Below are 13,521 nucleotides of genomic sequence, written 5' to 3' on the forward strand. Positions count from 1 at the left end.
TATCATATACATTAGAGGAGTTTGAAAGTTTAATGGGATCTTGGAATTCAAGGAAGATAATTTTGCACGAGGAGCGAGAGGTCAACCAGCTTATTTTGTCTTCAAGACACTGAGTCCCTTACTTATTTAGCAAAGTCTTAATCGAGTATGTTTATACTGATGACAAAAAAAAAGAACCTGCAGCTACACAAAAGCCAACTGTGGTAGTGTCTGAGTTGAAAACAGATGAAGTAGGAGAAGAATTGAATGTAGGCATTAGCAGGTTTGGAAGAAGCAAAGCAAGACCTGCATGCATGAAGGACTATGTGTGTGAAAACAGAGGCATGGTCATAGAGGACTATAGTGAAGAAATGATTGCATTGTTTGTCTCCTGAAGATGATCCTGACACATTCGAAGTAGCAGTGACAGGAAGATAAATGGAGATATGCAATGGAAGCAGAGATAGAATCAATAGAAAAAACACTACACTTGGAATTTGGTGAAGCTTCCTGAATATGAAAAAGTTGTTGGTTTTAAGTAGGTTTTCAAGATAATCTGAATGAGAAAGGTGAAGTAGATAAATTCAAGGCAAAATTAGTTGCTAAGGGATTTATTCAAACGCAAGGAGTAGACTTTTGTGAAGTATGAAATCAAAATATAATAAAACATATACATTTGAATATTGTATGACCAAATATCTAAAACTAACATGAAATAAGTTTTTTTTTTTTGGAACAAAAATGCAATAATCTTGAAAAGGGTTTAAGCTCCTCTAACGGGAGTGATTACAACAGACGCATTTAACAAAGACTGCTTAGCCAAAGCATCCGCTTCTTTGTTATTTGAACGTCGAATCCAAGAGATAGAAAAGAAGTCAAAAGCTGAAGACAAACTAATGATGTCAGCTATGATGCCGTGAAGCTCTGCAATTAGAGACCCAGATTTCAGAGCATTAACAAGTAGAAGTGAATCCGATTGACAGTGAAGATTTGGCGTGCCTCTGTTGACGCAGTCCGCCATTGCTTCTCGCAGCGCTAGGGCTTCAGCAGCTAAAGGAGAAGACACATAACAGCAGTGTGACATCCTTCTTGAAGTGGTGTTATTCTCCCGTATGACCCAACCGAGTCCTGCAAGCTTTCGCTCAGCTGACCAAGCAGCATCAGACTTGAGAGTAGTTGTATTTGGCGGGGTTGGTTCCGGACGGGGGGAGGGAGCCTTCAGAGTCGTGGTCTTGACTCTCTGTTCCGCCAACCATTTTCGCGCTGCCTTGATGGCTCGTGTCATTGCCTCTTCTGGCGTCGTCTGCTTGTTGTTGAAGATGAGATTGTTGCGTGCAAGCCAAATTAACATGAAATAAGTTTGATTTGGATATTTATCTGGAAAACATATCTAAGATATTTTTGAATTTATGAATATTTTTGGCTATTTTAAGATATTTACTTTAGTTCTTTTTGATAATTTTAAAATATTTTCATGTAATTTGAATATTTTGTATATTAGTTTGAAATTATATTTAAATATATAATTATGATTCATATTTTTGGTAAATGAAATATTTGTTCGGATAGGGTTTGGTTCCTTTTCTTTGGATATTAAATTTTTGGTTCATTCAAATGTTCAACTAGTTTCGGTTCGAATTTGATACTATTTTTTGGTCAGATTTGGTTTATTTTGTCCATGCATTTTGCCCAGACCTAGTCAAAGTGATACAAGATGAGGTTGGAATCTTCATAAATCAGAAGAAATATGACAATGAAACGCTGAAGAAATATGTGTTGAAGTTGGAGGACTGTAACTCGGTTAAGAATACTATGGTTCCAGGTAAAAATTGACCAAAGCAAAAGGCTGAGAAGCTGTGTGGATTAACGGTTTTTAAGCATTTTGTGGAAGTGGGACATCTCAGTGCTACAAGGCCGGATCTGATATATTCAGTCAGTGTTTTTAGTAGATACATGGAGAGTCTTCATGAATCTCATGCTAGTTGTAAAACGAATTCTGAGGTATGTAAAAGGAAACCTGGATTTAGCATTAATTATAAAAGAGGTGGAGAAGAGAGGCTAGTTGGGTTTGTAGACAGTGATTATCCTGGAGGTGAAGATGACATAAAGAGTGCATCGGACTATACTTTTTTATGATTAGTGAAGGATCTCTTTCCCATAGTCACACTTTCTACAACTGAAAAAGAATATGTCGCTGCAGCAAATGGAGCCACTCAAGCGATATGGTTATGGAATGTGCTCTAGGAGATTGGCTTTAATGAAGGGAGTGGTACAGTTCTATTTTGCGACCAAGTTTTTTAGGAAGTTGTTTAGATCATGATTTCTTATTCTATTTAACGTTCTTTTTTATTGCTTCAGTTTCAAAAATAGAGAAAATTGCAGTAGCTTTGCTTTTTTTTTTTTTTTTTAAGTAGCTTTGCTTCTTAAGTTAAATACTCTGTTTCTTGCTGAATTACACTAACAAACATCGGTGATACAGTTTCTTTCCAACAAGTCAAATGATGGTAAAATACGACCGAAAGCATTATGTTTCCAGTTGATGGTTCTTGATGCTTTGTAAAGAAAGATTCTAATAGTAGAGTGAACCTGCAAAAATGGCGAGACACGGGAAATGTTACAAGGTAAGTAAAGAATGTCAATGGGATTGTAACATAAATTATTATGTTAGAGAATATGCCTTGCCACCAGTTTCCTCTGGATGCGTCCATCGAGTTGTTTCCACTAGCCACATCGTCTCCTCTGTTCTGAGACTTGTTAACCTGATTGATTAAGCATTCTTTCAAAGTCAAGTATCTATCTTTACCTTGAAATAATCAAAGATTAAGTGATCTATGTGAACGTGAATTATATGTAATATGGATATATATGATTAGGACTCACGGTAGGGTAAGTATGATTGCTTGTGGATCCAGAGTAAACGTCTTGACCACCGTAGTAGAGAGATGAACTCAGATTGCAGGTTGAAGATTCATTGCGTTGGCCTGTGAAGAAACCACCAACACCGAGGAGATAATGTATTCGTTAGACCAACTGGATTCAGATTATTTTATTTTACTAAATAACTGACGAGTCTTGTGGAGCTAAAGTGCACTTAAACAAAAACTTGAAGAATATTTGATCCGTTCTTGGCATTATATCGCTATGTACTGAAGCTTGTTTATGATGGATAGAAAAACAGATTAAATTTTGGAACTTGTTCTGATATAAAATGGTAAGAACGGTATGGTTTTTGCTTGGTTTCAAGAAAAATGAAGCAATTTGGACAATTCTTGGTTGAGATTTTCATGTTCTTGATTGACTTAATTGCAAGCCAAATAAAGCAACTTGAGCTATTCTTGTGTGTTTAGAGAGGACTCAGAGTTTTTCTGTCAAAACTTGGCTTAATGTAAAATAAACGTAACCATACTGATTCACGAAGGGGGACAAGTTTTCTGATGTCTAAGTAAACAGTTCACAAGACAAAAACAGTTGGAGAAAGGCTTTTCCACTGACCTAGGGACCCATGTTTGGAGCTTAATATGATCATGTTTCCTGTTGTTCCCTGAAAACTCAGAAGAATAAACTTTCAAGAATCAATCAGAAAAGGTAACAGAAAGTATGAAAAAGAGAGGGGGTAATAATAGAACCTTTGAGGGAGGAGGGAAGATGGAGTTGAAGTTGGAGGAGGAAGCAGGTTCCTTGGGGCCAAAGAGATGAGTAGTGAAGGAAGAAGATGATGATCCGAGTTTACCTTTACCTTCCATTTATTAAGAGTTAAGACTAATTAGTGTTTGAAAGAAGATGATGAAGAACCAGAAGAAGATAGTTTGATGAGGTGTGTAGCCACAACAAGATCAGTGGGTATTTATAGACAGTGACAATGCTTCCTACTATAATCACATAGAGAAACTAATCTTTAACCGCTTTTAGATTTAGTTAATTCTGTTTGCCTGTTTTGGACTTTACCAAGTTCGATACAGTTTAGTGGTATTTTTTGTAGTCAAAATATTCCTGGAATTTTAACAAATCTTGTAGACATATATATCTGTACTAAAAGATGTCAAAGGGAAAGAATATTTACGACTTCTACATGCTTCCAACCTTTCTTATCACAAATAGCCAAACATAATTTGTACTGGAGCTTCTTTCATCCCACTGATGTCGTAAAAATAAGATCAAACGGCGGGAAGAGTTTAATGTCATTTTCAAAAGATCTCTAACCAGTAATGTCACGTTTATAAAGAATGCTCAAATAGCTTCGAGCCCACAAACATGTTCTCCTTGTCTCGTCAAGTAGATGCCCATAATGTTTACTTATATTCTTGCTTTTTCAACAAAATGTTAACGATCACAAGAATAATAATATTACATAATAATTCGAGATACTCGTAATGGATTTGGTCATGTGCGGTAAACCAGTCAACATAACACTTTTAATGTACGCTAGTAACTAGATTTTAAACCTGGGTCAGAAATTATATGGGCTTTAAATTTAAAACAAAAAAGGAATAAAATGGTGTCAAGTGGGAGTTGAACTCTGGTTTAGGGGTGTCAGCCAAAGTCAAAACACAACCTGAGCTGATGAAATTCAGTTGTACTAGCTCAGCAAATTTCGTTTATAATATTTAAGGGGTGTCAGCTGACCCCCCCCCCCCTTTTCTGTACATGGGTCCGCCTCTGCGCTAGTTATGTCAAAAAACGTGAGCGGTAGGATTCGAACCTACGCGGGCAAAGCCCACATGATTTCTAGTCATGCCCGATAACCACTCCGGCACGCCCACAAGGCCAAGAACAAGAATCACCACACCTAGTAAATCAACAATAATAAATGTCTTCCAAATGGTTCACGAAGAAATAATACAAAGGGGACCCTTCCACAACCTGAGAGACCAGTAACTCAGTAAGAGAAATCAGGAGAACTTGTCAGCATAGAATCTTATCTAGAAAAAAGATGATTCTTTGACTTAAATAGTATGAAGCATCAGAACAAGCATCTGAGTTCCTCTCTCTAACTAAAGTATTTTTCTTGTGATGTAAATGTAACAGTATTTTTCTTGTGATGTAAATGTTGCCCAAAAAAAAGAAAAAAACTAAAGTATTTTTCTTGTGATGTAAATGTAACAGTTCAGTTTTTTTTTTCTCCACCATTTGCTCAGGTCTGATTAATATTCTTCAAGAGAATTCTGGATCTTGATCAACATATACTTCCCCTGTTAATATTGTTCACAATGCACACAAGTCATGGATTACAGTCGCAAACCCTTCCCATGTTTCATTATCCATTACAAGATTCAAACTGATCAACAATAAGATCTGATTTAAGTGCCAAGGCGATTGAAACTTCATAAAACGGAGAGAACACAAATTATGAGAACAATTTTGTGAAAGAAAAAAAAACTGAGATGGAAAGAGTTTAGAGTGTTTTGTGCATACAAAACTCAACAACTACCAAAAATCTCTTCAGGGGGATCATAAGCATGTTTCTCAGGGAACAACTCCTCGAAGTCTTTCTTCACTTTGTTTCTCAAAAGCGGATGCGGCAAAAGCCCCTTCAACAGAACCCTAAACGGCAACTCTTCGGGCGGATCAGGAGACTTCAACATGTCTTCATAAACATTCATGGCATCAGCGGGACATCCATCTCTGAGAAACCCTCTGATAACCTCAGTGTAAGTCTGAGAATCCGGAAAGAGGTTCTCTCTCTTCATTTTCTCCCATAACCCCATAGCTTCATCCATTCTTTTACTCTTGGCTAAGGATACTATAAGGTCCTTGTACATAAACACATCCGGTTGGTACCATTCCTGCTTCTGGATCACCTCGAACATCTGTATGTTTGTTCAAGAAGCCAAATCATCAAAAAAGACACAAACTACAACACCCCATGAAGTAATAAAGTCTAAAACTTTATGATTTTAAGTTATCAGCTCTGCAAAGGCATTTCGTCGAACAGTTCATGTGCACCCACATGAAATTAAAAGAACGTGAAGAAAATCAATCACCTTGATAGCAAGCGCAGTCTCTTCTTGTCGTTCGAGCTCGCCAATAACAGCCAACATGTCAAGCTTCAACAATCTGAAAACATGTGTCTTTATAAACTTCGCGAGCTTCTCCTCGTCTTCCTTCAGCCGCTTGAGACCCAGGATCACGAAAAGGGCCTCTTTTCCGATCAGTTTCTTGCCTCTCCAGAGAGGACCCCTAGGCCTGCCGTCGTGGAACTGGGCGACGAACACCGTGGAGGGTTTCGGGGGAATGAAGCGTAGAGTGTTGTTGGGTTTTAGATTTAGGAAGGAGATCCGATGTGTTGAAGGGTTTCTAGTTAGGGTTTGGAAGAAAACCGAAGCGAAAGTTGGGAGTTTTCGCGAGAAGAAGACGCGAATTGAAGCCATCTGTCACTCTCTGGATGAAATTGTGCAACTTTTAGGTGGTATGGTATCGCATAACACACACAACGGTATCGGGAACTGATAAAATGTCTACGTTTTAGTTCTTCTTGGTCCATGGGTAAACGACATAAGTCACTACTCTAAGGGCCGAACTTAAATGAAAAATCTTATGGGTCATTAGATAAGGAACTTTATGGGCAGACTTTTACATCTTCGTTTAGATATGTTCACTACATTTTTTTCTGCCATCTTAATTTTATCAAGGGTCATAGCCCAAAAAGTACAAAGCTCAGAGTATACAAAAGCCCTTAGCTTTAATTTTTTTTTTTTTTGATCATAAAAGCTTAAAGGGCTTTTCCCTACTTTTTCTCCTCGGTCCTCTCCCCTTCTCCCTTAAGGACTTCCCAATAATAATGGTCTCAGAACTCATAACAATTTGGGCACAGATCATAAGTCCACAAACGAATCCAAGAGAAGGATTGAAAACCTTAATACACACGTCACTGAAACAACACGTCTCCACCGCCGAAAGAAAACGACCTCGGAACAAAACGCCGTCTCAGTGGACCATTCCAAGAGCATGCATCTTCAACGCACCCCATCTCATCACCACCGCTTCTTCTCACAGAGAGCATCAATGAGCACCGTCGAGATCTCATCCGAGATAATAGGCCACCACACACACATCCTTTTTTAGTTTGTCGGAGAGCATACATTGAAACAAATCGAGATCTCATCCGATCACCAAAAACATCAAATTCCGAAATAATTTTTGGAAGCTACACATACGCTTTCACCGCCTGAACCACACAAAAACCGAGTTCACTTTAAGAGATAAGGTCGTAATCAGAACCTAAAGCCGACCATCTTCATCACAGTAGAGGATGGCGACGCCAAAAACCAAGCTGAATGACCGCCAAAATTGAGGACGTCGCCGGAAATAGAACCAGTTAAAAAACACTGGAGTTGGTAAAAATTAGAGCAGGACAACATCGAACACACATAATCCGAACGACGTCGCAGCTAAGGAAACCCATCGACGTCACCCATATTACTCAATGTATGCTTCTTTTCTTCTCTCTCTTCGCTTCTCTCGCCACTAGGGGTGGGCAAAATATCCGTAAATTTTGATTCGATCCGTTATTCGTTTTGATTCGATCCGAAAAATCCGAATATCCGTAACTTAACGAATCGAAGCAAATACTAAAATTCAATATCCGTAAAAGACGAAGCAAATCACAAATACTAATATTTTTAGAAACGGATATCCGATCCGATCCGTTATATACATATATATGTATACATGTTTATAAAGTTATATAATATATATACTTTTATATCTTTATATAAGTTTTATAATATTTTTATTCACTAAATTAATTATTTAGTTATTAAAAAATTTGAAAGTATGTAACTTTTTTAAAAAAATTAATGAAATATTATTATTTTATTTTATATTTTCTTCTTTTTCTTTTATTTTTATTTATTTTTTTAATTTTTTATTATTTTTTACGGATCGAATCGGATATCCGGTAAAAATTCGGATATTCACGGATATCCGGTGTTCCGGATATCCGAAGAGTTACGAATCGGATCGGATCGAAAAATTGAATATTCGCAAGGCACGGATCGGATCACGGATATCCTTAAAACTCCGGATATCCGCTCCGTGCCCACCCTTACTCGCCACTACATTTAAATAAATAAAATTTGCTGGTTGGATTTTTTAAAGAAAAAATTGAGCTGAATAATTAAAGTAAAATAATTAACTATTTATCTGAAAAGTAAAATTCGTCGAAGAAAGAAAAAATATAAATAACTAAAGTAAATTAGTAAACCATTTAACTGAAAATAAAATTTGTCGAGAAAAGAAAAACTATAAATAAATAAAGTAAAATAATTAACTATTTAACTGTTTCGTAAAAAATATAGAAAAAATATAAATAACTAAAGTAAAATAATTACCTATTTAACTGAAAATAAAATTCGTCGAGAAAAGAAAAACTACAAAATAAAGTTCATCCATTATCGTTACAATATATACTATATTTCCCAACATATCTAATTAATGAGAGATCAAATTTCTTTTTGTATTATCCTCCGTTGTCATAGCAACGTCCAGTAAAACTAGTACTAATTTTGTAATCTTTGCAATGTCTTTTCTATCAACCACAGCGTTTTTAACCACCACTTCTTCCTCCTAAGTACAATTACCTCTACCTGATTACCATCAACTATTCCAATTTTACCAAGAAAAATACTGCAAATAAAAGGCTAACAGTTAATTTTATTCCAATGTTTTAGAACTAGAGTAGGTAGATAAAACTGAAACATCATAAACTACCAACATGAACAGTAAAGAATCAACATTCATAATCGACGATTACAGATGAAGACAAAAAATTGACTCTAGACTCATCAGTTTGCAGCGTAAACAACGATGGGGCTTCTCACAAAGTGTACTCCATCAGACCAGATCAATTGTGAAGACACAACAGGTTTTTCATCTCCGAGACCTTGGCCTGAAACTGTCACCGTGAAAGACTTCTTCTCGCGCATCGACTTAAAAGAAAAGACATTGGGAATGACCTCGACGTTGAGCTTAGATCCCACTACCTTTGCTTTGTAGGTAGTGCTAGACGTTCCAACGTTAGTGACTGTCCGACGGAAAGTCACTTTGAATGGTTTTTTCGCCGGGACTTGAGCAGTCATGGAAGGATAGTTTAGGTTTCGGGGTAAAGATTTTGACTGTGCTTTGGTGCAACTGTTGTTTTCACCGGAGATAAGTCTTAAGTTCTTTCCACTGTAGTTCAAGCCGCAGAGAAAAGCGATGTGGTCTGCTTTATTAGCTTCATAGACCAGTCCAGGATGAATTGCTGCTAACGGATTGACATGGCCAGCTCCGTATGCAAACTCATCAGGCATCCAAGTAGACGCATTCATTTGCCAAGCTGTAAGAAACACCCCAAAACAAAGTTATTCTAAATATTTCTTGCGACACAAGAAAGGTATGGTTCCAAGACAAAAAAACCAACAGAGTGTAATAATATATTTTACTTACCGGTAGTCATGATGGCGGATTGGATCATGGACGGAGACCAGCGAGGGTGAAATGTTTTGACGTAGGCGGCAACACCAGCAACGTGTGGACAAGACATTGAAGTTCCACTAAGAATAGAGTACTTCAGATGTCTTGTGTCTGCAATACTTGGTGGAATAGTAGGGGAATAAGCAGCGATGATCTCTGATCCCGGCGCGGTTATATCCGGCTGCAGTTCAAATTCAGGATTCAATCAGACATATAGAACTGTGGGTATGAGTTATTTACATAATCAAAGTTTGTACACATACCTTCAAAATATCAGGAACGATTGGGTTAGGGCCTCGAGAAGAATAGGAAGCGACGACAGGAGCTTTCTGGTTAAAGACTGTCTCGCTTTTCAAAACAGCAGCTATGGGGTTTCTGAACCCAAAAAAAAATATTGAGCATTTGAGAGGGAGAGTTATTTTCTATGATATATTGAAATAGAGGATGAGATTTACTTTGTGGAGTTCATATACGAGAGGACAACGTCATAGGCGTGTCCCGATAGAACAGAGACTGGGAAAGAGAAGACATCGGCAGTGTCTGCTGCGCTGCTCCTAACAATGGATGCGACGGCTCCCATATATTTAGCCTCTTCAACATTTCGACCGGAATCGCACATCACAATCTTCCCGCTAACAAGTTTCCTGTCTAAACATCCTGCTGAGCAGAACCTGAAACCACAATTACCATTTTAGCCCGCTATTTTGAAGAGCGAAAAATTGTATGAATTAATGTATGTTTCTTGGGGAAGAAGTTACTCAGCGGAAGCAGCATCGCAATGACTCGATGCTGATCTACCGTATACTATGGGGTACTTAGTTCCCTTAAGATCAAACGTGTTTACGGATCTTCCCTGTTTTTTTTTTTCACAACAAGCATTAATGTTAAAATAGGATAAGAGATGTACGATGATGATATGTCATAAAACAACAAAGATGTGTTTTCTTGGTACTCACGACAACTGTCTTGCCGTCTCCGAGAACAACTTTGGTGACGAAAGCGCGGTTCGTGTTACTTGCACCGACGGTGAATATCCACGGTGCAACGCTGGTGACCGTACTAGGATCTGGACCATTGTTTCCAGCGGAATTCACTGTAAGGATTCCCTTGGCCATGGCATGGAAAGCCCCAATTGCGATGGTATCCACCTCGAATGGTAAACCATTTTGGTCACCGACGGAGATGGTGATAAGGTCCACGTTGTCCCCAATCGCATCATCAAATGCGGACAGAATTCCGTCAGTATTGCACCCTTTGAGAACAATATCACATACTTTGTAAACCGCGATTCTTGCACCTGGAACGCCACCTCTCGCGGTTCCATTGGCGAGTCCATAGAAGCTCACATCATTAACAGCGTTTCCAGCTGCCGTAGAAGCGGTGTGCGACCCATGTCCCATGTTGTCTATCGCTGAGTGAGGAACCCCCTTCGTTTTGGGTGTGTAGTTCCTAGCTCCAATGACCTTGCTGTATACAACAAACCAAATCATTCACATTCAAACCAATACTATTTAACAAAACTAGCAATTTTGATAGTATGACCAATTTCAGTCATTTTATACTTGTTGCAAGAGAAGTGTTTGGTCCCTTGGCAAACTCCTTTCCATTTCTTAGGAGGAGGGCCAAAGCCTTTGTCACTGAAGCTGTCGGATAAAGGGTCGACTCCACTGTCTATGACACCAATGATCGTATCGCTCTCGATGCTAGGGTTTCGCTTTGCCCTTTTGCCTTTCTTGAGACCCACGAAATCCCACGACGCCGTCGTTTGGAGTTTCAGTATTTTGCTAGGGAACACGGATACCACGTTTTCCATTTCTAAAAATATGATTACAAAGACACGTTATACTTTCGCAAAATAATTAATAAACACAAAGGTTAATTACTAAGCGTTGGAATAAATATTGTGAAACAAAGAATCTCAATAGATACTTTTGAAAAATTTCAGTTAAATATTAGTTTTGACACTCACTTGCTAGTATCTGTCTTTCAGATTCGGTTAGCCAGGCTGCAAATCCGTTGAAACTTCTTTTATAATTCCTAACCAATCGACTTTCGATTGAACTACAGACAAATATATTACATTAAGAATTCTATTAGCGTTCATCGGTGGGATCATTTAACTCCCATAAATATACACTTCTTAGTCGATCTTTGGCTACGATCCATATAACAAAATGAAACATTAATATGGGAAAAATAATCAGGATTGATCCATGGAATATTAATTGACCGCAAGAAAAAAAAATGATGGCACCTCGCTCCGGTGACTTCTTGAAGAATACTAGTGTGATGGGACATTGGCATGTAGTCAACACGAGCAGGAAGTGCTCCCATGTATACTATATACACCTACAAAGATCATCATTGTTTGTCATATAAGTCAATAATTAAAACCAGCCAAGAGTGATTTGTGCACTTGCCTGTTTGTCTTGATCATTTTTGGCTGCTGATGTGCAACTCACAAACAAGACAAAGAGACAAGAGAGGAGACAATAGGAGTCTGCAGGTTTTGCCATATTCCTATTATTTAGTAAAATTAAAATATATGAGAATGCGAGAATGGAACGATCATTTATAGGGAGAGATGATGTACGGGTCTAAGAACGTAAACAAATTCTTAGATTGATCTCTAAATGTTAAAATATTTATGGCAAGACAATGACTTTCCATATTAATGTATTAGATTGAAACGTTTGATTTTTTTACCGTTTCTGAGTCCACTTTTCTTCATCTTTCTAATTTCATTGTTTATGAATGAATATGGAATTATGGACTATATTAAATAGAAAGAAGCACATTTTGACTTGATACATGAGATAAATAAAAACATTAAATTCTTACTGACTAGTAAGTAGTAACAACTAAAATCGACTAAACCTTTTAAAAAACGAACGTTTTAGAAATTAATGAATGTTTTGGAAAAGTTTATTGAATTAATAATGTTGTGCAAACTTATTTGGCAATTGTAAAACCATATAGGAATGAATGTACATACTTTTTTTTTGAACAACGGGAATGTATACAGAGCCGTGCTGACCCTTATAGTAAAAAGGCAACCGCCTCAGGCCTCGAGTTTTCAACTAGAATTTAGGGCCCCAAGTTTATAAATACGTTACCTTAGGTTTATTGTTAGTTTATATGGGACTAACTGATATTTAAATGTATTTATGAAATATTGATTGGTTATATTCATTTTGTTTCATTTTACACAACAATTTTTTTTCCATGACATTTACCACAAAAAGGTAAACTCTTCTTGAACATTTTTATTGTTGTTTCTTAAAATGATTTTTACATCATGTTTTTCATTTATTTAAGAAAATTAATTTTCATAAAATTGTTTTATATAATTTACACTAATATCAAAGTAGGAAATTCAAACTAAAATATATTTATAAATGCTGTCCCAATAAATATATTTATAAATATATTTCAAAAATCCGATAATTCATTATAAACAAACAAAGCATGTCAACTTTATCTTTTAATAATATATTAAACACCCAAAATTTAGAAACTATGGTTATTCTTGTTTTAACACAATTTTTAAGCTTATAGTTCAATTTTATCTAAAATAACAGATATTTTTTTAAAAAATGTTAAATTGCCTTAGGCCCCGTAATCTGTAGGCACGGCACTGAATGTATATATACTGAATTCGGTTTTAAAGACACCAGGCAGCCTAATTTTGCGAGGCAGGCTAATCATTTGGCTTTACATGAACAAAATATCTTCCGGATCGACGTCTTTGATTGATCTGTGGATATGGATCCATTCACACCCTGACCATCTCCAACCTCTCTTCTAATTGCTTTTGTAATGAGTTCCCTACCAAAATGTATACTTCTCTAACCAAAAGAGGATCTATCACCAATAACACTCTTTCAGAAACCAGTATTCCTGTAAAAGCGACTCTTGAAAAGTTTTACAAAGGGACTGAGAGTATTTTGCATGAACCGGGGAGCTTGTTTCGCTAGATGAACACAAGTGTTAGTGGTCGGATGGTAACATGACATTCCAACATTACTAAGTAAGCAGTTTGGCTTTACATGAACAAAATATCTTCCGGCTCCACTCAGGGGGCGTCAG

The 13,521-nt window shown here is 37.1% G+C and overlaps 4 protein-coding genes and 1 non-coding gene across 7 annotated transcripts; all 5 read right to left on the reverse strand.

The window, feature by feature from the left end:
• Positions 1-742: 742 nt before the first annotated feature.
• Positions 743-1,264, reverse strand: LOC108808519 (uncharacterized). The gene has a single exon (XM_018580648.1). It carries the CDS (start codon positions 1,262-1,264, stop codon positions 743-745), a length of 522 nt encoding a protein of 173 aa, XP_018436150.1.
• A 1,053-nt stretch (positions 1,265-2,317) lies between these two features.
• On the reverse strand, positions 2,318-4,156 carry LOC108809811 (uncharacterized). The gene is made up of 5 exons (XM_018581950.2): positions 3,606-4,156; positions 3,472-3,520; positions 2,860-2,960; positions 2,657-2,738; positions 2,318-2,565 (listed from the first exon to the last, which is right to left on the reverse strand). Exons 1-5 carry the CDS (start codon positions 3,720-3,722, stop codon positions 2,549-2,551), a joined length of 366 nt encoding a protein of 121 aa, XP_018437452.1. The 5' UTR covers positions 3,723-4,156; the 3' UTR covers positions 2,318-2,548.
• A 501-nt stretch (positions 4,157-4,657) lies between these two features.
• TRNAS-AGA (transfer RNA serine (anticodon AGA)) lies at positions 4,658-4,739 on the reverse strand. The gene has a single exon. It is a non-coding gene; the product is annotated as a tRNA-Ser (tRNA).
• Positions 4,740-5,204: 465 nt separating this feature from the next.
• On the reverse strand, positions 5,205-6,468 carry LOC108807338 (protein THYLAKOID ASSEMBLY 8-like, chloroplastic). The gene is made up of 2 exons (XM_018579615.2): positions 5,961-6,468; positions 5,205-5,786 (listed from the first exon to the last, which is right to left on the reverse strand). The coding sequence occupies exons 1-2, from the start codon at positions 6,345-6,347 to the stop codon at positions 5,397-5,399; spliced, it is 777 nt and encodes a 258-aa protein (XP_018435117.1). The 5' UTR covers positions 6,348-6,468; the 3' UTR covers positions 5,205-5,396.
• Positions 6,469-8,747: 2,279 nt separating this feature from the next.
• Positions 8,748-11,948, reverse strand: LOC108810378 (subtilisin-like protease SBT4.5). Of its 3 annotated transcripts, none has more exons than XM_018582494.2 (10): positions 11,853-11,948; positions 11,687-11,781; positions 11,402-11,493; positions 10,995-11,247; positions 10,392-10,899; positions 10,191-10,285; positions 9,888-10,103; positions 9,696-9,807; positions 9,406-9,613; positions 8,748-9,295 (listed from the first exon to the last, which is right to left on the reverse strand). In XM_018582494.2, the coding sequence occupies exons 1-10, from the start codon at positions 11,946-11,948 to the stop codon at positions 8,763-8,765; spliced, it is 2,208 nt and encodes a 735-aa protein (XP_018437996.1). In that variant the 3' UTR covers positions 8,748-8,762. The 3 variants fall into 3 exon arrangements, with proteins under 3 accessions (XP_018437996.1, XP_056843900.1, XP_018437995.1); XM_056987920.1 differs by having other exon boundaries at positions 9,888-10,092; positions 10,231-10,285; positions 10,389-10,899; XM_018582493.2 differs by having other exon boundaries at positions 10,389-10,899.
• Positions 11,949-13,521: the final 1,573 nt, after the last annotated feature.

This window comes from Raphanus sativus, chromosome 6 (assembly GCF_000801105.2).
Source record: "Raphanus sativus cultivar WK10039 chromosome 6, ASM80110v3, whole genome shotgun sequence".
Taxonomy (NCBI): Eukaryota; Viridiplantae; Streptophyta; class Magnoliopsida; order Brassicales; family Brassicaceae; genus Raphanus; species Raphanus sativus.

Bases quoted from the DNA above. Each gene is read 5' to 3' on its own strand.
- LOC108808519 (XM_018580648.1), bottom strand. From the start codon at position 1,264: ATGACACGAGCCATCAAGGCAGCGCGAAAATGGTTGGCGGAACAGAGA.
- LOC108809811 (XM_018581950.2), bottom strand. From the start codon at position 3,722: ATGGAAGGTAAAGGTAAACTCGGATCATCATCTTCTTCCTTCACTACT. The intron at 3,521-3,605 runs GTTCTATTATTA...CTGAGTTTTCAG, and splicing joins TCTTCCCTCCTCCCTCAAAG to GGAACAACAGGAAACATGAT. The intron at 2,961-3,471 runs GTCAGTGGAAAA...GTTTCTTCACAG, and splicing joins CTCCAAACATGGGTCCCTAG to GCCAACGCAATGAATCTTCA.
- LOC108807338 (XM_018579615.2), bottom strand. From the start codon at position 6,347: ATGGCTTCAATTCGCGTCTTCTTCTCGCGAAAACTCCCAACTTTCGCT. The intron at 5,787-5,960 runs GTGATTGATTTT...ACAAACATACAG, and splicing joins AGACTGCGCTTGCTATCAAG to ATGTTCGAGGTGATCCAGAA.
- LOC108810378 (XM_018582493.2), bottom strand. From the start codon at position 11,948: ATGGCAAAACCTGCAGACTCCTATTGTCTCCTCTCTTGTCTCTTTGTC. The intron at 9,614-9,695 runs GTATGTGTACAA...TTTGAACTGCAG, and splicing joins TCGTTCCTGATATTTTGAAG to CCGGATATAACCGCGCCGGG. The intron at 9,296-9,405 runs GTAAGTAAAATA...TGTTTCTTACAG, and splicing joins ATCCGCCATCATGACTACCG to CTTGGCAAATGAATGCGTCT.